Source organism: Acanthamoeba castellanii, assembly GCF_000313135.1.
Source record: "Acanthamoeba castellanii str. Neff unplaced genomic scaffold scf7180000084599, whole genome shotgun sequence".
Lineage (NCBI taxonomy): Eukaryota > Discosea > Longamoebia > Acanthamoebidae > Acanthamoeba > Acanthamoeba castellanii.
The window spans coordinates 2016250-2036344 of NW_004457442.1; the positions used below are offsets into that span (position 1 = coordinate 2016250).

A 20095-nucleotide genomic window follows, 5' to 3' on the forward strand; every position below is an offset into this window, starting at 1 on the left:
CAGGAACGACTCGAGCGCGCGCCGATGCACCGCCATGGCCTCGCACTCCTCCGTGGCATGGCCCACGAAGGTGAGGCTCAGGCACAGGTTGTAGATGGCGGCGCTGAACTCGCCTCTGTACCTCTGTACCCACATGTAGATGCGAACGATCCGCGCGTGGCTACCACTGAGGTCCGCCGAGAAGTGGAGGTGGCGTGGGACTTCGAGGGCCGCGAGAAGGGAGTTAGTCTGTTGCAGCTGCTTCGACGCGTGGCTGCGCTCGCCGGCCATGAGCACGACCTGGCAGCCGAGGGTCACCATGGCCGCGATATCCACTTCCCTTTCCGTCTCGTGAGATCCTCCGAGCGTACTAGGCCGCTGCGAGGCATCAGCCTGAGCTTCGTCCTCGGCCTCAGCCTCGGCCTCGGCCATAGTATCGGCCTTCTCCTTCCCTTTGTAGCTCTTCTGGGGCTCCGGAGCGAGTGAGAGCTCCTCAAGCAACTGACGCATACCCTGGCATCAAGCCAAGACACAAACAACGGCTAATCAGCGTAATGGTAAGAGTGCAACAGGCACAAGAGGTAGGGTGGGACCTCGGGGGTGCTCTGGCCCTGGATGGAGTCGCCTTATGTTGATCCCCAACAAGTGGGAAAAGAAACTGAGTTACTCTGCTTGTTCGGTGTCCAGGTGGTGTGCCCTCACCTGGTGGGTGCAACGACAGGTTGTCTCCAAACTGCGGAAAAAGTCCGTCAATGCTCTGTGTGTTGCGTGTGTGTGTGTGCGCGCGGAATGCACAAATAGGGCCATCAGCGCACTGCTTCCACCTCGAGGTAGAAAAGAGAACCAAATTTGGTACCATGCCGAAGCGGGGCTCCTCAACTGCACGACATTCAGAATGTGTTGTTGCTGCGAAGAATAAGCTGTCATGGCAGGGGTGCAGAATGGGGCCAAGGATGGGTACCTGGGGGGGTTGGGCCAGAGACGGAGAGAAGTGTGGCCACCGCGGAAGTGTAGCCGTCCAAAATAAGCTGAGCCAGGCCGTAATCACCATCACATGCGGCTCTCCAAGCTTGATCGACAGATCCAGTCAAGGCCCGCAGATGTTTGATCCGCAACAGCAGCTGGTGATCTGCTGGCGTAGGAACAGCCTGTGCGGGTATTTCATTTTGTGGGGTGAGCAGGAGGAGAAAGTTGTGTGGGATGAAGTGTCGAGCATAACCTCCAGGCTCATCATCGGGAGAGGGACTAGCGGTGAGGCTGCGAGCTGCACGGTCCATGCTTCAGTGCGCTGCTTTTTGGCAGGACCCTTGCATGTGGAGTGAAAGTCAGAGAGTGCAGAGGCACCAAGCCAAGCAGGAGGGAGTGCGCATACATCTCGGCCCCTCTTGTGGGAACGGCTGCCCGCTTGGATGCTGCCACATGTCGTGTGGTGATGCTTCGTCAACAGGTGGGCGGACACCTCCGAGGCAGCCATGTGCTGGTGGCACAGGGCACAGAACGCAGACTGGTCCACAGTGAACATTGGTGACTCGAAGTTTGCTCTCTGCTCTCTCGCTCGGTGCTGGTTGGACTTGGCGTGCCCTGCCGCTGCTTGGGGGGAGCCCAACAGGCGACCGAGCTCATTGGAGCCCTCCCTGGCAGGACAAATGGCACAGGAGACAGCATTGTTCCTCGTGATGACTCCATACCAGGTCCTGGAGTGAACAAATTCTGATGTCCACGCAGTATGAGGTAGGAAGAAGAAATCGAAAGAGTACAACCACTGAGGAGTGCACCATTTCCAGGTAGTTGCTCAGCTGTGGTAAAGTTGTCGGGGGCGTGCATGCTGGAGTATGTGTGGCTTGCTGTGAGCTACGTGGGATTAACCGAGTTCTGTTTCCCCGAAAAAGATGCTCTCTTGTCGGCAACAAAGGCCTTTAAATAACCTTAACCCCGGGAGTTGCGCACCTGAAATACCACCCAACACCCAACTGCATTTTTAGGTTTGAAACAAGAAATAATACGGGCAATTTTTCTATCTCACGCTTCCAACAAAGCTGAGGGGCGTGGCGAGCTTGTAAGGCTAAGGGGCATGGTGAGCGAGGTAAAGCTTTGGACTAGATATTGGGTACAGTACAGGTACAAAAAGAGAGGTCGTGGATCAAGGGAAGAGCTTGGGAGGAACAGACACGGTGGTCTGAGGCGCGCAAGGGTTCGTCGAGCATGAGGCCCTGATCACGATTGAAGGGCCATAGTTGATCACGGGGATGGTCAAGCCGCCTCGCGAGAACTGGTTGGGTGCCGGAGGGATCGAAGTCCAGGGCGCGTCGGTGCCCGGGCTGCCGAAGTAGCCGGGCTGCATGGTGGCTCGGAGGTACAGCACTCGAGCCGTGTTGTTCCAGTAGTAGACGTCGCCGAATCCGTTGAACACCTGCAGCGCGGAGCTCACCGGCCTGAACGGGTGCCTGCAAACGCCCCAGCTGGTGCTGCACCAGTTGGCGGCCTCGAAGGAGATGTTGAAGGTGGTGCCTGCCGGGTAGGGGAGGGCCAGCACGAGCGAGTCCTTCGGATCGACCTGGATCTCGCTGATGGTGATCTGCTTGGGCGTGCCGGCGGTGTAGCGAACGAACCATCCGCCCGACTGGTAGATGATCGGTCCCGTCAGTTGGCCCATCACAGCCACGTCGACGCCGAGCGACTCGTTGTTGCGACCGAAGTGTGTCGCCTTGCCGATGACCGGACAGGGCTTGGTGCCGTCGCCGCCGTTGACGCAGATGGTGGAGCCGATCTGTGCCTCGCGAGTCGGGTCGACGGAGAGCTTGATGGCCGCGCTGCTGTCCTTCTGGGCCATGCGACACACCCACCTCTCGGCCACGAGCTGGCACCCGTCGTTCATCTTCCACCATTGATCGGCCCACGCCGAACCGATCATCGTCCTCTGGCCCGTGCCGGAGGCAGTGCCGTCAGCGTCGAGCCAGCTCTGCATTCGGCCGGAGACCGTCTCGCCCGTGGCGTCGGCGAGCTGGGTCGAGGAGCGCCAGATGTTGTTGCAGTTGGTGTAGTTGATGCCCGCGGTGGTCTGCATGATCTGCGGCACGAACTGATCCGAGTGCGTGAGCGATGTGAACACGGCCGCGCCGTTGCACTTGCCCGGCTCGTTTCCGAAGATGCAGCCCGACCAGTCGTTGCGGCAGTTCCTGAAGGTCGAGTTCTGCACGATGTGGTTCTGGCTGACGTCGTACCACTGGAACCCGCCGATAGTGGTGAAGAAGTAGAAGTCGCGGACGTTGCAGTCGCCCCACCGCGGCGAGGCCGAGGCCCTCGGGCAACCGGCGAACGGCGTCGGCCGGTGGTTGGACCGGCACTCCATGAGCATGCCGTTGACCCACACCTGACCGAACACGTTCATGGAGAGCGCGGTGTCGTGGATCTCGATGCGGACGATGTTGGCCCGGTTGCCCCACGCTTGCAGGCCTCGGTTGGCGAGGAAGGCCTTGTTGTCCTCCAGCTCCAGCCACAGCTGCGCTCCCAGATCCCAGCACCCGGCGTTGGGCGAAGCCGGCGTGCCCACGGTCTTGTCGGAGCACGTGTCGTGCACGATGTTCGATCTGCCCTCGGTGTAGCGCAGCGTCGTCTTGGTGCTGTCGGTGTAGGTCATCTCGCCGCCGAAGTAGAAGGCCCCCGCCGACGCCCACCAGAAGCCCGTCGAGTGGGCCGTGTTGCCGCGGAAGGGAGTCTTGAACGGACGGTTGGCCGGATTGAAGTTGTTGACGTCCTTGAAGTTGCCGGTGGGTCCGGGAAGGCTGGGGAAGGAGAAGCCGGTCCATCCGCCGCTGGCCGCGTTGCCCTCGATCGTGTTGTACATGTTGGTCACGTAGAAGGGCGCCGCCGACATGTCGGCCGGGATGATGAGCGACGAGCTGTTGGTGTAGTAGCTCAGGTACTGGCCCCACCAGCCGTTGCCGCTGCGGCCCAGCGACGGGTCCTGCATGTTGCCCAGGATGTGGACGTGCGCGGCCAGGTTGTGCTGGATCGTGTTGTTCTCCTCGACGCCGTCCTCGGAGAGGTAGAAGCAGTTGCCGATGGCGTTGTAGGCCGTGTTCTGGGCCAACAGCACGCCGTGCGTCCCGTGGATGGTGTAGCAGCGGAAGAACGAGTTGTGCACGCTGCAATCGGTCGCGTAGTTGACGCTCGAGTTCGTGGTGCTGATCATGTGCCAGTGGAGCGGGTAGCGGCCCAGCACGTTGGTCTGGCCCATGCGGTAGAGCTCCACGCCCGAGAATCGGCCGCGCGCGCCCGTGCCCATGACCTGGACGTGGCCGCCGAAGCCGGTGAGGTACTTGTCGTTGCACGGGTAGGTGGAGCCCGTGCCGCCGACGGGGTCGGTGCAGGTGGCGTTGGCCGTGTCGGTGGGCTCCGACGATGCGTCGCCCTGGATGACGATGTTGCGTGAGAGCAGGCCCACCTCGGCCTGGTACTCGCGACCGCCGTAGTGCTTGTAGGCCAGCGGCGAGTCGAGCTCGATGGCGGCCACCGTCGCGTCGAGGCTGGTCTTCCACACCTTGACGATCTTCCTGACCTCGTTCCTGTGCCAGTCGCGCGCGTCCTTGAGCTCGGTCGTCGTGATGAAGACCGACTGGCCCGGCTGCCAGTTGACCATGTCCTGGATGAAGAGGTACTTGTCGCCGGCCTCGGCCGTCATGGCCAGACGCGACCACGTCGGGAAGTACTGCATTCCGTGAATGTCGATCCGGCCGGTCACCGCGATGCCCTTGACCTGCGACGCGGCAGGCAGGGCCTGCGCGCTGCGCGAGCCGTAGAGGGTGATGGTGACCTTGTTGCGCAGGCGACAGGTCGGCGAGCCGATGAGGAGCGACCCCAGCACGTTGAACCCGCGCGCCGAGACGCTGATCTTGGCGTCGCCGAAAATCAACTCCGAACCAGCGGGAACGGTGATGGTGCCGAAGACGAAGGAGGAGTTGATCGAGCACGACGACACCAGCACCTTCGTCGCCACCGGGATGTTCACGTTGGCCCCGTTGGCCGGGACCGACCCTCCCCAGGTGGTTGGATTGTGCCAATCCTTGAGACCCGACTGCAGGTGAGGACAGCCGACGGCGGGCGGGCTGGCCGCTGGTGTGACCTTGGCCGGGCGGTACTTGCCGTACTTGGCCACCTCGCTCCAGTGACCCGTGGTCAAGGCGCGGCCCGAGGGGACCAGAGTGGCCGAGAGGGTGTCCGTCGGGAACATGGCGCCGGCGGGCAGGCTGGTGTAGGTGTCGCGAGTGCAAGACTGCGACGCGGCGGGCGAGGTGAAGAGGGCTACGGCGGCGAGCAAGACGACGGTCAGGCAGGCGGTTGCCCACATGAAGCAGGAAGGACGGCTGGCCGTCATGGTGGTAGTTGTGGGTGGTACAACTGGCTTCCTTCGTCCGTTTTGTTGTGGTGGTGGTGTGGTAGTGGTTGTTTGCGCCCGCAATTCTCCCTTGTCATTGGCCCCCTTCGTTGATTATTAATCAGTTGCCTCATTGAGCCGGGATTAAGCAACCAATTGGTGGTTGCATGATCATGTACCGGAGATCCTGAGTCAAGCGTGGCACATCCAAATATCTCCAAAGCTACGCGTAAGGAAGCCCCTATTGGTGGAACCAATCTTGGGCCCGAAAGCTGCGGCAAGCTGGGGCAAACAACTGCACAGTTCTCTTCTCACACCACAAGCTCCCAACATGACCACAGCAGCCCCCCTTTTCCTCGTCCTTGCCTTGTTGGCTGCCCTGGCTGCCTACGCCGTGCTGGCCCAGAGCACTGGGGAGGACTGTCGCGGTGAGTACGGCGACGGGACAACAGTGTATGACCTCACCCCTCTGGCGGCCCTCCTCGGCTCCCAGGAGGTCATCACCACCGACCCCGATGGCCAGGTCTACTACAAGGTGTGTGGGTCGGTCAGGAACACCTTCTGTCAGAGTGAGGACGACACGACCCCCGCCGTGTGCCAGAAGGACTAGCGCGTCCCTCCCCAGTACCATGACCGTGGCAGCCAGGCGCAAGCCAATCCCTCGATGCTACCTGGGCCACCCTACCAGCCCGCCTCGGCCGGCTTCTCCCTCTACTTCCAGGGCGGCGAAGAAGGCAGCTACAGCCAAATCAGTTTCCTGTGGTACGGCCCCAAACCTTCTTCTTGTTGTGTCAGTCCTTCATTCTTTGTTTTCGTTAGTCATCTTCCCTTTTTTGGTCTGACACCTCTCTATTGGCAGCAACAAGAGCGCTGATGGCACAGGCCAGTTCTCGTGGGTTGGTAAAGACACTGAGTACAACCAGTACAACTTTCAATATGTCACCAAATATGCGTGCCAGCCCACACCCACGCCCTCGCACACGCCCTCGCCGATGCCTGGCAAGGACAACGTATGCTGCCTCTACTACTACGCCAAAGACCCCAGCATGACCAAGACCCTGTGCTCATTGGCCTGCCCATTGTTCCCTGGCTACTTTTATGTTTCCAACTGGACTGTGACCTCTTGTGGTGATTGCTTCTTCCACAAGAAGTAGCAGTAATTGCTATCAGCACAGAACATGTGCAACCTGATCATCAGGGTCTGTCTGGGTCTCTGCGCGATCATCGATGCCACCGCCGTGTGCACGTACCGCAGGTGCTCGTGTGCCGACAAGACGTGCTCGTCCTTCACCGGTTGCACGACGTTCACCCAAGATGAGGGCGCATGCGGAGCGCTAAACCATGTGTGCGATTGCGTGAACATGAGGATCCTGGCCTACGCCAACACAGGCTGCACGGGCTCGCCCACCAACGTCTACACCTCTGGAAGCTGCTACAACAAGACCTTTTGCTATTACATCGACTGTTGCACCACATAAATAAAAAGCGCCCTTGCTCTTGGTCGCATTATGCAATCCAACCCTCCGAGTAATGACAAAACCCGTTGGTGGGCGAGCCACCATGAAGATCTCGTGCTGCAGATTCAAGGGAAATCCAAACACATACAAAAAACGACCAAGATGAGTTCTCACCGCGTGTCTACTCCACCGTTTGTTCGCCCATCGTGGTTGCTGGCCTTGACGAAAAAGGAGGAACGGCGCTACTGGAAACACATCATTGATGACAATACCTTCACCGCCGAATCGGAGGCTCTCATGGCGTCGTCGGACACCGGCACGCTCTCCTCGCAGTGCGTCTACGTGTGTGACCTGTGCGAGCGCGTTATTCGATACGAAAACGACGGCCCCTGGCTGCAAGCGATGACAGGCCGCCGCACATGCGGTAGCGTGGACATCTGCAACCACTGCCAACCGACCGAAATCATGAAGATGCAATTTTGCTTCCTCTCGTTTCCACCCGGTGCCATGTGGGTGCGCCAAGCGACCATCGTTCGTTTGTGGGTCGACTATAGCGATATGGAAGTCCCGCTGTGAACAAATAAAGGCGTGCCATCATCGCTACACCATGCACGTTCAAATGCCAACGAGAGACGCGACAATCCGATCGATTGTTCTCCAAAGACTGTTTTATGATTCATCCTGAATAAATCAAAAATCCTCGCTCGTGGTGAAGTTCCTGCTGTTGCTGTCGGTCGATTTAGTGAGCACGCCGGACTTGGCATACTCGCCCACGCGGCGCTCAAAGAAATTCTTGCGGCCCTGGAGCGAAATGAGCTCCATCCACGGGAATGGGTTGGTCTGGTTGTAGTGCTTCGTTCCGCCGAGCGCTACGAGGAGGCGGTCGGCGACGAACTCGATGTATTGGCACATGAGGCCCGCGTTATTCCATGCAGGAAATGTACTCGCTGCTCATCGACACCTACGTCAAGGACACCGCCGAGAAGGCCCACCTGTTCAACGCCGCCCAGACCATCCCGTCGATCAAGAAGAAGGCCGACTGGGCGCTCAAGTGGATCGCCACCGAAGGCGTAGAGACCTTTGGTCAGCGCCTGGTCGGATTCGCCGCCGTCGAGGGCATCTTCTTCTCGAGCTCCTGCTCCATCTTCTGGCTCAAGAAGCGCGGCCTCATGCCCGGCCTGGCCTTCTCCAACGAGCTCATCAGTCGCGACGAAGGTACGCAGTTGTCTTGCCCCGGCTTCCCATCTTGTCTTACCACCCCCTATCCCATGCGCCAGGTTTGCATTGCGATTTTGCCTGCCTCCTCTACAGCATGCTCGTCAACAAGCCCTCGGATGACGTGACCAGGCAGATCATTCTTGAGGCCGTCGAAATGGAAAAAGAGTTCGTCACTGAATCGTTGCCGGTCGCCCTGATCGGCATGATTCTGGGGTCAGTGCGGACCGAGATCTGCATCATTGCGTGGGCACGGGGTGGTACCGAGTGGATGTTCTCGATGGCAATTTGGAAACCATAGAAGCACCTGCGAGTGGTGGGTTGTGATGAGCGGTAATCGGGGCGGGTGGGTGGGGCGCAGGGCGTACCTCGCCTCGGGGATCTGCACCTCGGTCATGAACCGCCCGGCCAGGTTCTCGTTGACGATGCCGTCGCTGGCCGCGAAGAAGGCCAGGATGTGTTTGATGAAGTGCTGCTCATCGCCGCTGAGGCTGTTCCAGTGCTTCATGTCGGAGCTCAGGTCGACCTCCTCGGCGGTCCAGAACGAGGCCTCGGCCTTCTTGTACATCTCCCATATCCGGGCGTACTGGATGGGGAACAGCACGAACCGGTTGTGGTTGGGCGCGAGCAGGACCTCCATTGGCGTTTGCATCTTGACAACAATGGTGGTCGGGCGCGTTTTGATTGTTTCTGTCGGATGGCGACGTTTATTGAACGTAAGGATACGGAACGCCGGTGGCGTCCTGATAATAGCCGGCAAACTGTTGCTGCTGTTGGGGCGACTGCGGCGGCGCTTCGGCGGGGAGTTCGGCCGGCGGATCGTCGATCATGAACAGCGGATGCCAGAGCGTCCTGTAGCGCTGGATCTCGGCTTCGGCCTGGGCGCGGCCGCGACCGGCCGGGCGGTTGCCGGGGTCGTAGAAGGGCGTGGCGACGAAGCCGATGGTGGCGATGGGGCGGTCCACGATGATGACGCACTTGCTCGAATGCGAGAGGTTGGTGATGGTGAGCGATGGGCGGGTCACCTGGCCACCCCATCCGTGCGATCGCGTGAGCCGGACCTGTATGAGACAGCGCGACATGCACGAGGCCGCTTCGACCACGGGCAGGCAGTCCTCGGGGAACGCGATGCATACTCGTCGTTGTGCGCGACGATGGTCTCGAGCGGATTGAGCAAGATGGCGCGATCGGTGGGCGCGATGACCGACGGCCTGAACACCGTATCGATCTTGGTCTCGGCGGCCGTTCGGTCGCCGCCGCCCCTTTCCGTCTCGGCCGCGACGAGCTTCTCGCGGATCTCGCTCCACTCGACCGCGTGGCGGGGCTTCTCCGTGAGCCCGTTGTAGGGTCCCTCGGGATCGTACGGATTGGCGAGCGGGATGCGCGGCGCGGCGCGGTAGAACGTGTCGCCCAGCTTGAGGAAGTAGACATTGTGCTCCACCGAGAAAGGTTTGATGCTGAGCGTGCCGTCGCTGAGCATGCCGTTGATGTTGAGATGCGCCGCCGCGCTGCGTTCGACGGCGGGTTTGGCCACGATCGCCGGCGGTCTCGCCACAGCGGGGGGCTGTGGCGGCGCGAGGGCGGGCCGATGCATTGCCGGCTTCGATTGGCCGTATCCGGTCTGTTGCTGTTGAGCGCGCTGCTGCTGTTGCAGCGCGAGGGCCTGTTGCTGGATCATCATCTGCTGTTGCTGCTGGGGCGTGTACGCAGCGACACCAGTTTGCCCGAACGATTGCATCATCTGCTGCTGCTGTTGCTGCTGCTGAAACATCTGTTGCTGCTGGAGCATGGCTGTCATCATCTGGGGCGACTGGGCCGCATAGCCACCGCCGTACATCGTCGTTGCTGTCGCTGTTGGGATCCTTCGTTGGCATCGCGCGTATTATTTTAAGGGTGGGTGGCTGAGCAACAACTTTTATTTGGGCGCCATCGTGGCCCAGGCGACAGAACCATAGGCGACCGACAGCCCCATCTCGTGCGACGCGGCCTTGAGCGCTTGCACCGATTCCCTGTAGTTGACCAACATCTCGTTCATGCGTCACATCATCTCGTCGAGTTGGCGGTTGTAGTCGCGCAGTTTCTTGCTCATACGATCGCGTTCGACGCGCAGCTTCCTTATCTTCCTTGCCAACCGAGATCTGTAGTGATTTTCGACTGCGGTCCTCTTGCGCATTGCGGGGGCGTGAAAAAAAGGGACCCGACTCCTCATGTCTCACGGAAATTCCTATGTGACGCGGGAAGAAAAGCAGGCCAACGGATCCTTTTCATACATCCACGACACAAATGGAGGACGATTACGAGGCTGACACTGAGATTGACGAGCGCTATGTAGAACGTGATGAGCTGAGCGACACATCGCCACCCCCCTCGATGGAGGTGCCCAATCAAGAGTGCGATGACGATCACGATGGCTGGGATCTGAACCATTGACATGCAATTGGTTGGATTAATCTGAGGGTGGACAGTGGGTGATGTTACCTGCCTCGTGCCATCGCGCTGTTGGCGCCCAACCTACGCAGGAATGGATCTGTTCGGATGACCCGTCGGGATGCGCTGGCGTTGGCGGTGTAGTACCACTCCACTGAATCGGCTCAGCACGCCATGATCCAACGCAAGCCCAAGTGGGCCCTGCAGTGCGGATTCTCAGTCCCGCACGAGCGCAGCACTTGCGACCAAACCGACGATATTGCACAAATGGATCGCATCGAATCACCATTGGGTGGTACAAACACAACAACGAAAAGCGACCATCCATGGTGTTTGTGGCGTCAGCCAGTGAAAAACAATGATTCTTTATACACACTCGTTCAGCAAATACTTGCTGGCCTTTTCTACACCCACGCACACCTGCTTCTTGGCTATCTGGCGCTGTTTGAGCAGCAACTCGTTGCACTTTTGCGTCAATTCCTCGAGGTTGGCCTTGGCCTTTTTGCGCAATCGCTCGATCTTGGCCACGTCCAGGTCTTCACCGTTGCTGTCGGAGAGCATGTCATCGAGTTGGTCGATCATGTACATCGAGTAGCGAGCGACAATGGTGCCCAAGTGCATCCGCTGTTTCGGCGCCAGCATGCGCTCCAGAAGTTCGTTGGGGCTGAGCTTGGGGTGAAGTATGAAGAGGTGGTAGAAGAGCGTCGTCCAGGCCAAGCAAGTGCCATTGTTGTGCCTGAGCAGGGTTTCCTTTGGCCCCTGCATGGCCTGTGGCCTGAACCCATCAATGGTGTCCCTTATGAAGGTGGTTGTACACCACTCTGATGGCTTCGGACCGCTGTATGTGACAAGAGCATGGTAGGTGTTGGGCAGTGTGATGAGCGCGTAGAGTTTCCTGTAGTGTTCCATCAACACGTCGCCGTTGGGCTCAAAGAAGTAGGCTTGTCCAGTGTTGCGGTTGATGAGCAGGAGCATGGCGTGGCTGTTGTTGTGGCCAAATGAGGTGGCCGTTATCACAGGCAGCCACGGTCTCTCTGGGCCACACTTGCTGACGCCTGCGTTCTCCAGCCACTGTTGTTGCATAGGCACATAGTGAGGCCCCTTTGCATAGTGATGGATGTGGGTTGCGTTGAAGATGTCGGGAGGCGCAAGGGTGTGGATGTTGCTGATGTTGGAGTGGTCCAAAAGAACGCCCTTGGGGAGCTCATTGGCTCAAGTAAACGCATCTTCAATGTATCCAGGCCGCTGTTCCTTGGGCATGTCATCAATGTTCTCCATCGCGATGTTCAACTCCAGCGGTCGGCCGTGCCCATCGACCGAGCACAGGCTGCACACGCGTTCATGCGTGACGATCTCCTTGATGAATTCAGGCCAGAACATGAAGCTGTGGCGCGATGAATGAAACAAGTCATCGTCCTGGGATAGGAACTCGCGGTCCTGCGTGCTGCCGACAGGGTATGGATAGAGGGTGTGACTTACGCCGGTGTAGATGCCCAGCTCCCTGGCCGTCAGTTTCTGCATTGAGAGGTGGCGGTTGAGTTGCTCCTTATCAATGTGAGGGCATGCCATATTGATGGCTCTCGCCTTGTCCGCCTTCCACAGGCGCTGAAAGTGTTCTGGCTTCAGTGGTGCTTGCGGTATGAGCACCGGCAGTGTGAGTGGCTTCGGTGCGGCCACCGCCTTTGCTGTCCTCTGGGCCAAGCGCCGGGGTGGCTTGGTCTCCAGGGCGTGGATGATGTTGATCTTATGTGCCTTGGCTGGGATGGCACGCCCGCCAGCTTGGCCTTGGCGCGCAGTTGCACCATGGTGAGGCTGTTGATGCTGCTACTGCTCGTCTTTTTGGTGGGCGGGTGGACCTTTGGCCTCTTCGGAGCGAGAGCTGCGATGAGCTCGGCCTTGCGCATGCGACTGTAGCTGGTAATGCGCACTGTCGACGCCAGTTTCTGTAGTTCGGCCACTGTTTTGGTTCCAAGTGTGGATCCCCTGGTCATGCTGTCGATGGCGTCCGTGGATCACCAAGAGAGATTATTTTGCACCCGGCGAAGACAATCACTAGTATTTGGCGTTGCGGATTGTGACCTTGGCAGTGATGCGCTTGGCGATGAACATCGAGTAGCGGCCTATAATGTGTCCGAGGTAGGGGCGTTGCTCAGCATGCGCTGCAACAGGACATCCGGCTTGAGCTCGGGGTGGAGGATGAAGAGGTGGTAGAAGAGGTAAGCCCACGCAGCACACGTCCTCATGTCCAAGCAACGTCGTCCGGTTGCCCTGCAGTCCCTGCGGCCCCTGTCCCCGGATGCTATCTCCCGACACCATATCGGTCACTAAGCTTGTCGTGCGCCACTCTGATGGCGTGAGGTTGCCGCTGGAAACGAGATGCTCGTAGATGGCGGAAAGCGCGATCAGGGCGTGGGTGACTCGGAACGCGCCTTCGTTGTCGGGGTCGAAGCCGTTGGACTCGAACAGGTACGCGTGTCCGGTGCCGCGGTTGATCAGCAAAAACAGCGCGTGGCTATCCATCCTGGTGTAGCCGACACCGACTGCAATGGGCAGCCACGGTCGCTTGGTGCCGCACTTTACGATGCCGTGGGATTTGAGCCAGCTGCCTTCCTTGGAGGTTGTATGGAAGGGTCCATCGCTGAACAGTTGCGCGGTGTTCACCCGGAACATTCCGGGCGGTTGGCGGAGCGTGTGCATGACGCCATCCATGACACGCTGTCGAATGTTGGCAATGTCCGTGTTGTTCGCCCTTGCGAAAGCCGCCAGGATTTCGTCGTCGCTCATTGTGAATCCGTTGACGAGTCGATTCCAGATACCTCGTTCGACGTTGAGCGTCAGCGGCCGGCCGTACGGATTGACGGAGCACAGATCGCGCACGCGTTCGTGCGTGGCGAGCACGCTGGTGAAGTCGGACCAGTAGAAATACTGGAGGGAGGTCCCGTGGAGCTCGTGTTGCGATAGGAACCTGCGATCCTTAGCGCTGCCGACCTCGTACAGATAGAGGGAGTGGCTCACGCTGGCGAAGATGCCCAGCTGCTGGTCTGTCAATCGCGGCGTCGCCAGGAATGCCTCCAGCTGCGGTTTCTTGGCGTTCGGGCATGGGACGTGGATGTCGGAGCGGCCGTAACTCCTCCAACCGAGGCGGAGGAGCTCCAGTCTCTGGGCTTGGGTTTGGGTCGTTTGAGCACGACCGCTTTCGTTCCCGGCAGCGGTGGCGGTGGTCTGGTGGGCTGTTCCGCTACCGGTTTTGGTGGCGCGGCGGCGCGCGATCCCGCGTTCGTGCGTTTGGCCAGCCGTCGAGGCTTTGCTTCCAGGAGTCGGATGATGTCGGCCTTGAGCGCTTTGGGCGGAATGGCAATGTTCATCTGCTTGGCCTTTGCGCGCAGCTGTGCGATGGTCAGAGGCTTCGCCGCGGTTGCCGGCTTTCGTATGGGGGCCTTTGCCGGAGCAAGCGCCGCGATCAGATCGGCCTTGCGCATGCGGCTGTAGCCGGCGATGCGCGCCGCCGATGCCAGCTTGCGCAGCTCTGTCACGGTTTTGGTTTCCAGCGCATTGGCGGATGGTTTCGGCATCGCGATTTGCAAGGATCCGAGATTATTTATTCACGATGTTGCCGTGATTTTGTATCCCATATCCCATCCGGGCAGCGATTCGGCAGACGAGGGCACCAACGGCGACACATACTTGACCCAACAGTTGGGTCCCGATCCGTTGCTCAGACGATCGTACAGCCACCCGTTGCATTCGCTGGTAGTATCGCACACGGACTGGCACTGCTGATCGCTGGTGACGTGCACGCCACCCTGGACGAGATCGCACGATCCGCTCAGATTGCCGCATGGGATCTGCTGATCCTTCAATGTGGTGTACGTCGAGTTTTTCTTTTTGAAGTAGAGGTAGATGCCGATGAACACGGCGGCGATGACGACGATCATGCCCAGGCCGATCAGGGTGGCCGTGCCGCGGCCTTCGGGTGTCGACATTTGGGATCGGCATCGGCAAACAATCACGGGCGAAAGGGACGCGCCAAAACACATTTATGAGGGGGGTGGGACGCTTGCATTTTGCGACAACACGATGGACACCGACGATTGCATCAGCAAGAGATCCGAGCGCATGCTGCTGGCATACGCCGCCAGTGGCAACCATGCGCTCAACGAGGAAGACAAGGCGTGGAGCTTGGATTCGATGCGCACCACCCCCAATTCATCGCTGTGGCCAAAAAATCGGATGGTTGATTGAAACAAAATAGCTCATTGATGTTGGGCGATTCTGCCGTTTGTCACCCTAGCTGGTGCCGTGCCGGGGAACACGGTGCCCACGGTCATCGAGGCCTGCGCAATGAGCGCATTCTGAGGCACCACATCGACCTTGAGGTTGACCGGCATGTTGCGCATGGACTTGTCGGTCATGCCGATTGCGGTGCATGCCGGCAGGCTGCTTAGGTTCGGTGATCCATAGACGGGCTGCATGTCGCTAACGCAGGTCTGACTGCCATCGGAGTTTGGCGAGCACGTCGAGGCCACGTTGGAAAAGGTGCCGCAAGTGCCCGGAGCCAGATACACACCCGATCCGTCCGGATAGCTGAGCGAAAAGTGGGGCGTCGTCGCGGCGGGTGGTATTGTTTGCCCGACGGATCGGTGATCGTGCTCACGTACGACACGGAAGCCGTCGCGTCCTCGCCGGTGGGCACCGCGTCCCACTCAAAGTAGTAGCCCGCGGTCGGGTGGCTGACGCTGCCGCCGGGTGGCACGTACCGGATGGCGTTGGCGGGGAAGGGTTGGGGCTTCAAGTCGAGCGTTCCGTTGAATGTCGCCGACGGTCCCGTGCCAAACTGATTGCTGGCCGCGATGGTGATCGCGTAGGTGCCGTCCTTGAGCGGCGTCGGCAGGAAAGCCACGTTGCTGCCGACGGTGGCTTGGGGCGTCTTGTCGCCCGAAGGATCCGTGATGGAGTAGCTGTAGCTCATGGAGTACCCGGCGCCGGATCCATTGGTCGGCGGATCCCAGGTGAACATGAATCCGGCGGTGTGCGGCTGTCCGTAGAACGCGCTGACAAAGGCGTCATGTGGCTCGAGACGCACGTTGCGCACCGATCCGATCAGCGTGTCGGATTGCGATGACTTGCCGTGGGTGCGCTTGTAGATCGCCCACCTGATGAACTCAAACACGATAACGACAACGATGACGGCAACGGCACCCCACATGTTTGCTGAATGGCACATCTGGGCATATATTTGATTCGCCATTACTGGCTCATGCGGATGTTGGACACGGATGCCGGGGTCGAGGATCCGGGGAACTTTGACGCGACGGTGGGGGGCGTGGGCTGCGATGATCCGGCCGTCGGAGAGAGCGCGCGGAAGACCAGATTGAATGCCTTGCCGCGGGACGCGCGATCGGTGGTCGGGAACGCCGAGCAGGCGGGCACCTTGCTCGGATCGACGCCGTAGGTGGGCGCAGTCGCGGCCACGCACCGACTGGTGCCGCTGCCCGTGGAGGTGCACGTGGTGGAGAGGGGCAAGGCGCTGCATCCTCCCTGCATGATCACGGGGCTGCCGTCGGGATACTGCGGCTCGACGGTGATCCGATCGCCGCTCTCGTACCCGGTCACGTCGGCCGACAGCTGGAGCGTGTAGGCTCCGGGCGCGCTCGAGTTGGCCACCCAGTTGGCGCTGGTGCCGGTGATGCTGAACACCACCACCGCGCCCTGGCCGGTGGCGCTCGGACCCTGGCCGTACTTGTTGCTCGCGGTGATCTGGATGGCGTAGGTGCCGTTCATGGAGGGTTGCGGGATGGGCCACGCCGGACCCTGCGTCTGACCGGCGGTGGACACACCCTTGGGATCGGTGAGCTTGACGGTGTAGCTGACCGGCGCATCCGAGTCGAGTCCGTCGGCGGCCCGATTCCACTTGAAATAGTTTTGTGGTTGATCGCTGGTGGCGGGCACGAGCGCGATGCCGGTGACGGCGCCCGGACGCAGGCTCAGGTCGGCCGATCCAGTGGCACTGGGTCCCGATCCGAACTGGTTGGACACCGTCACAGAGATCGAATAGGTGCCGTCCTTGAGCGGCGTCGGCAGTGGCGCAATAGCGCTCTTCTGGGCCTGCGCCGACGTCTTGGCGCCCGATGGATCAGTAATGGTGTACGCGTAGGCAATGTCGTAGCCGGGTCCGGCGCCGCTGTTGGGCGGATCCCACACAAAGGCAAAGGACGGCGATCCGGTAAAGAGACCGGCGCTGGATGGCGTGCTGTAGATGCGCACGTTGCGCACGGCACCGATCACCGTGGACGATTTCGGGGTCGGCTTGTGCAGACGACGATAGATGAGCCACCCGGCCACCACGCACACCACCAGGACGACGCCGGCAACGATCCAACCGGTTGAAGAATCCATGAATGTGAAGTCGTGTGGTAGATTTTATCATTATCGCCCTCACGCAATGGCGAGGTCGATCGCCTAGAACAAGATGGCGGGCACATGAGAATTATGCGTGATGGTGGTGGCAACGTGCTGGGTGTAGCGTTCTTTGCCACGCTCGCTCTTTTTGAAATTGTGCGACCCCGCCTCGAGGCTTGCTGGGCTACTTATTTGAAAAAAGCCGCTCATCGGGGTGCTCATTGGTTGGCCCATATATTTGGGATATATTTTCAGAAAAAAAGCGTTCTGCTGCTGGCAAACACTCCGGTCTTTTTTTTTGTCCAGACCACAGCCAGCATGCGTTCCGCCACCCTCTTCGTTACCCTCTCCGCGGTCCTCTTCTTCTTCTTCTTCGTTGCCTCTGCCTCGTCAGACGACCCTCTCAGGGGCGTGTTCGCCGACTGGATGAGGACCCACGCCAAGTCGTACTCCAACGAGGAGTTCGTCTTCCGCTGGAACGTGTGGCGCGAGAACCACCGCTTCATCGAGGAGCACAACCGCCAGAACCACAGCTACCACCTCGCCATGAACCAGTTTGGCGATCTCACCGCTGACGAGTTCCGTACGATCTACACCGCTCCCGCTTCTGACTCCGATGCTGCTCCGACCCCGAAGGAGGACAATGCCACCTCCGAGGCTGCTGCCGCCCCTGCCCACGCCCGTCGCCACCCCGCGAGCCTCGACTGGAGGACGTGGGGTGGTGTACAGGCTGTCAAAAACGAGGGTACACCGCCCCCCAAGCCCAATTTTGCACTGCCAATCTTCTATTTATATGTGATTCTTCTTCCTCTTTTTTCAGGTTCATGTGGCGCTTCCTATGCGTTCTCCGCCGTTGGTGCCCTCGAAACTGCCTACTGGCGCGCGCACAACACTCTCCCCGACCTTTCCGAGCAGCAGATCGTCGACTGCACACGCGAGTACGGCAACGGTGGCTGCGGTGGATCAACGGTCACCACTCTGCCTCCTCCTCCTTCTCCTGGTGGTGGTTGGATGCACACCGCCTACAAGTGGCTACAAGAGAAGGGTGGCGCGGTCTCCCAGGCCAACTATCCCTACACGGGGCGCGTCGGTGCCTGCCGGAGCGGTTCCATGCCGAAAGTTGCACAGGTTGCCAGATACGTCAGAATACCAGCAGGCAACGAGAAGGCTCTCCTCGATGCAATTGCCACGACCGGGACCGTCTCCGTTGCCTTCAACGCCGGGACCCAACAATTCTCGTACTACTCGGGCGGCATCCTCGACGTGGCCAACTGTGGGAACCTACCCACCCTCGCCGTACTTCTCATCGGCTATGGTACAGAGAATGGCAAGGACTTTTGGATCCTCAAGAACTCGTGGGGTCCTGCTTGGGGCGAACAGGGCTACTTCAGGCTGGCGCGCGGCAAGAACATGTGCGGGATCGCTGACTGGGCCTCCTATCCTTTCACCGCCTAAGGGACTTTTGACACTCGCACCCACACCCACCACGCACTGTTTGTTCTGTTTCTGCAAGAAAAGAAGTTGGTCAATTTTCCCATTTATTCACCTCCCTCTGTGACAGAGTTTTGCAGGCGCATCAGAACCTGTATTGGTTATTGCACTGAGTGCATTGCATGAATGTGGTGAGGGGTTTGTTGGCGCTGCGCGTTTGGAGCTGGTAGTAGGTGGTGAACCAGCTGTGGCAGTCGCGCTTGTTGCATTGGAACATGCCGTGGCTGCACTTGGGCTTGGCCACCTCCTTGGGCTTGAGTGTTCGTGTGTGCAGTGAGGGGAACATGTCTGTGTGCCTCATGGTGGCCAACTGCTCCAGTGACATGATGCTGATGAGCATGGATTTGTGCAGCTGAGGGTTGTGACCCTTGGCATCAATGAGGTTGGTGTGCATGCTGTGCACTTGTGCCAGATAATGCCACAGACATAGTTGGTGGTGCTTGTTGACTGGCTTGTGTCCTGGACAATTGTAGGCCCTGTAGATTTTGTCCTCTATCTCTTGTGCCAGTGACCAGTGTTTGGTGGAATTGTTGCCAGGCTTGGTGAGTGCATCTGTGATCATGGTCATAGCCTTGATCTGGAGCTTGGCCATGTGCTTGATGTGCCAATTGCCTGGTGCCCATTTGTGTGCTGGCTTGTGCTTTGGTTTGGTGCTGCCAATGTGTGTGGACTTTGTGATCCTCAGCATCCTGTTTTTGTCTTCATCACCCACCATCACCACATCATCAGATCGTCATGGGCGGAGCTTTATTGCCGTTGGATGGCATGGGCACTGCACTGCCTGATCGTGCCACTGTACTTTGGCACAGTGTTTTGAGCACCTCCTGGTGATGCAATTATTCTGGGAGTGGAGCCTGCAGTGCTTGGATTTGCAAATGGGTGGTGATTTGATCTTGGCCAGAGCTGCCTTGTGTTGTGCATGTGCCCTGACCTGGTGATGGGGCACTTGGCAGAAGAGCTTTGGATTGGATGTGAGTTGTGTGATGCAGTGATCATGACACTTGCTGTATGTGCAGTTGTGGATGTGCTTTTCAACACATCCCTTGTGTGCACACCTTGTGTGCCCAAGACAGGTCATCCTTGCTGTCAGTGTTGGTGCTGCTAAGGTTAATCTCTTTGTTGTTGTTGTCCTCCTTCTTTGTAATGCTGGTGGTTTGCATGGTGAGTTGGACCATGAGGGCAACATCAAAGATCATTTTGTTGGTCAGTTGGTCCTGTTTGAGGAGTTGTTTTGTGGTGGTGCTCAAAGTGAGATTGAACAGGTGAGATTGATTGTTGGGCATCTTGTTGTGTGTCATCTTCAGCCAGTCACTGACCACCTGAAGGCCTCGGCGAAAGCCTCGGCGGGAGTGATGGGCTCGCTCGGGGAGTTGAGGTCGAGATCCATGTTGAACTAAACAATAAAGAAAACAAAGGGCCTTCGTTGTTGTTTTTGTACTTAATATAAATGAGGTGTCGGCCGTTGGTTCAACGCGACACCGCCAAAGTTCTGCACGGCTGCACAGCATTGGGTGATCTGGTTGAGCACACAGTCCTCCATTTCAAGTGCACTGCAGAGGAGACACACAAAGCCCAGCTTTTTACCTCCTGCTTAATCAGGATGTCAATCCAGTTGACCAACAGCACCTCCTCCTGTTGGAGCAATCCCAAATCAGTGTAGGCATCAGTGGGATTGTAGCCCAGGTTGCCACAGTTGCACTTCTGTACAAACCAGTTGTCAATGTGGAACAGCATCCTTGTGTCCACACCCTTT

The 20095-nt window shown here is 59.0% G+C and overlaps 15 protein-coding genes and 1 pseudogene across 15 annotated transcripts; 4 read left to right on the top strand and 12 right to left on the bottom strand.

Moving 5' to 3' along the window:
* Window positions 1-835: 835 nt before the first annotated feature.
* On the bottom strand, window positions 836-1809 carry ACA1_066160 (uncharacterized protein; the record flags this gene model as incomplete). Its single annotated transcript, XM_004339760.1, has 5 exons — window positions 836-887; window positions 941-1127; window positions 1199-1285; window positions 1352-1689; window positions 1755-1809. Coding segments are annotated over 5 exons (719 nt in total), but the record flags the coding sequence as incomplete, so codon positions are not given.
* Window positions 1810-2119: 310 nt separating this feature from the next.
* Window positions 2120-5353, bottom strand: ACA1_066170 (communication mutant protein f, putative; the record flags this gene model as incomplete). The annotated part of the gene is made up of 1 exon (XM_004339761.1): window positions 2120-5353. One exon carries the CDS (start codon window positions 5351-5353, stop codon window positions 2120-2122), a length of 3234 nt encoding a protein of 1077 aa, XP_004339809.1.
* A 331-nt stretch (window positions 5354-5684) lies between these two features.
* ACA1_066180 (uncharacterized protein) lies at window positions 5685-6507 on the top strand (the record flags this gene model as incomplete). The annotated part of the gene is made up of 3 exons (XM_004339762.1): window positions 5685-5888; window positions 6000-6105; window positions 6236-6507. 3 exons carry the CDS (start codon window positions 5685-5687, stop codon window positions 6505-6507), a joined length of 582 nt encoding a protein of 193 aa, XP_004339810.1.
* A 24-nt stretch (window positions 6508-6531) lies between these two features.
* Window positions 6532-6831, top strand: ACA1_066190 (annotated as a pseudogene).
* A 669-nt stretch (window positions 6832-7500) lies between these two features.
* ACA1_066200 (ribonucleotide reductase) lies at window positions 7501-7722 on the bottom strand (the record flags this gene model as incomplete). Its single annotated transcript, XM_004339763.1, has 1 exon — window positions 7501-7722. The coding sequence occupies one exon, from the start codon at window positions 7720-7722 to the stop codon at window positions 7501-7503; it is 222 nt and encodes a 73-aa protein (XP_004339811.1).
* A 26-nt stretch (window positions 7723-7748) lies between these two features.
* On the top strand, window positions 7749-8326 carry ACA1_066210 (ribonucleosidediphosphate reductase, beta subunit; the record flags this gene model as incomplete). The annotated part of the gene is made up of 2 exons (XM_004339764.1): window positions 7749-8025; window positions 8088-8326. The coding sequence occupies 2 exons, from the start codon at window positions 7749-7751 to the stop codon at window positions 8324-8326; spliced, it is 516 nt and encodes a 171-aa protein (XP_004339812.1).
* A 406-nt stretch (window positions 8327-8732) lies between these two features.
* ACA1_066220 (uncharacterized protein) lies at window positions 8733-9862 on the bottom strand (the record flags this gene model as incomplete). Its single annotated transcript, XM_004339765.1, has 2 exons — window positions 8733-9118; window positions 9151-9862. 2 exons carry the CDS (start codon window positions 9860-9862, stop codon window positions 8733-8735), a joined length of 1098 nt encoding a protein of 365 aa, XP_004339813.1.
* A 956-nt stretch (window positions 9863-10818) lies between these two features.
* On the bottom strand, window positions 10819-11427 carry ACA1_066230 (uncharacterized protein; the record flags this gene model as incomplete). Its single annotated transcript, XM_004339766.1, has 1 exon — window positions 10819-11427. One exon carries the CDS (start codon window positions 11425-11427, stop codon window positions 10819-10821), a length of 609 nt encoding a protein of 202 aa, XP_004339814.1.
* Window positions 11428-11664: 237 nt separating this feature from the next.
* Window positions 11665-12443, bottom strand: ACA1_066240 (uncharacterized protein; the record flags this gene model as incomplete). The annotated part of the gene is given in 2 exon segments (XM_004339767.1): window positions 11665-12204; window positions 12222-12443. 2 exon segments carry the CDS (start codon window positions 12441-12443, stop codon window positions 11665-11667), a joined length of 762 nt encoding a protein of 253 aa, XP_004339815.1.
* Window positions 12444-12504: 61 nt separating this feature from the next.
* ACA1_066250 (Rho termination factor domain containing protein) lies at window positions 12505-14024 on the bottom strand (the record flags this gene model as incomplete). Its single annotated transcript, XM_004339768.1, has 3 exons — window positions 12505-12600; window positions 12688-13611; window positions 13641-14024. The coding sequence occupies 3 exons, from the start codon at window positions 14022-14024 to the stop codon at window positions 12505-12507; spliced, it is 1404 nt and encodes a 467-aa protein (XP_004339816.1).
* A 30-nt stretch (window positions 14025-14054) lies between these two features.
* Window positions 14055-14435, bottom strand: ACA1_066260 (uncharacterized protein; the record flags this gene model as incomplete). Its single annotated transcript, XM_004339769.1, has 1 exon — window positions 14055-14435. One exon carries the CDS (start codon window positions 14433-14435, stop codon window positions 14055-14057), a length of 381 nt encoding a protein of 126 aa, XP_004339817.1.
* Window positions 14436-14705: 270 nt separating this feature from the next.
* On the bottom strand, window positions 14706-15658 carry ACA1_066270 (uncharacterized protein; the record flags this gene model as incomplete). The annotated part of the gene is made up of 2 exons (XM_004339770.1): window positions 14706-15036; window positions 15111-15658. 2 exons carry the CDS (start codon window positions 15656-15658, stop codon window positions 14706-14708), a joined length of 879 nt encoding a protein of 292 aa, XP_004339818.1.
* A 41-nt stretch (window positions 15659-15699) lies between these two features.
* ACA1_066280 (uncharacterized protein) lies at window positions 15700-16848 on the bottom strand (the record flags this gene model as incomplete). The annotated part of the gene is made up of 1 exon (XM_004339771.1): window positions 15700-16848. The coding sequence occupies one exon, from the start codon at window positions 16846-16848 to the stop codon at window positions 15700-15702; it is 1149 nt and encodes a 382-aa protein (XP_004339819.1).
* A 321-nt stretch (window positions 16849-17169) lies between these two features.
* On the top strand, window positions 17170-18306 carry ACA1_066290 (papain family cysteine protease subfamily protein; the record flags this gene model as incomplete). The annotated part of the gene is made up of 2 exons (XM_004339772.1): window positions 17170-17596; window positions 17672-18306. The coding sequence occupies 2 exons, from the start codon at window positions 17170-17172 to the stop codon at window positions 18304-18306; spliced, it is 1062 nt and encodes a 353-aa protein (XP_004339820.1).
* Window positions 18307-18427: 121 nt separating this feature from the next.
* Window positions 18428-18934, bottom strand: ACA1_066300 (transcription factor SII (TFIIS) domain containing protein; the record flags this gene model as incomplete). The annotated part of the gene is made up of 1 exon (XM_004339773.1): window positions 18428-18934. The coding sequence occupies one exon, from the start codon at window positions 18932-18934 to the stop codon at window positions 18428-18430; it is 507 nt and encodes a 168-aa protein (XP_004339821.1).
* A 708-nt stretch (window positions 18935-19642) lies between these two features.
* On the bottom strand, window positions 19643-20076 carry ACA1_066310 (uncharacterized protein; the record flags this gene model as incomplete). Its single annotated transcript, XM_004339774.1, has 2 exons — window positions 19643-19735; window positions 19927-20076. The coding sequence occupies 2 exons, from the start codon at window positions 20074-20076 to the stop codon at window positions 19643-19645; spliced, it is 243 nt and encodes an 80-aa protein (XP_004339822.1).
* Between the last annotated feature and the right edge of the window lie 19 nt (window positions 20077-20095).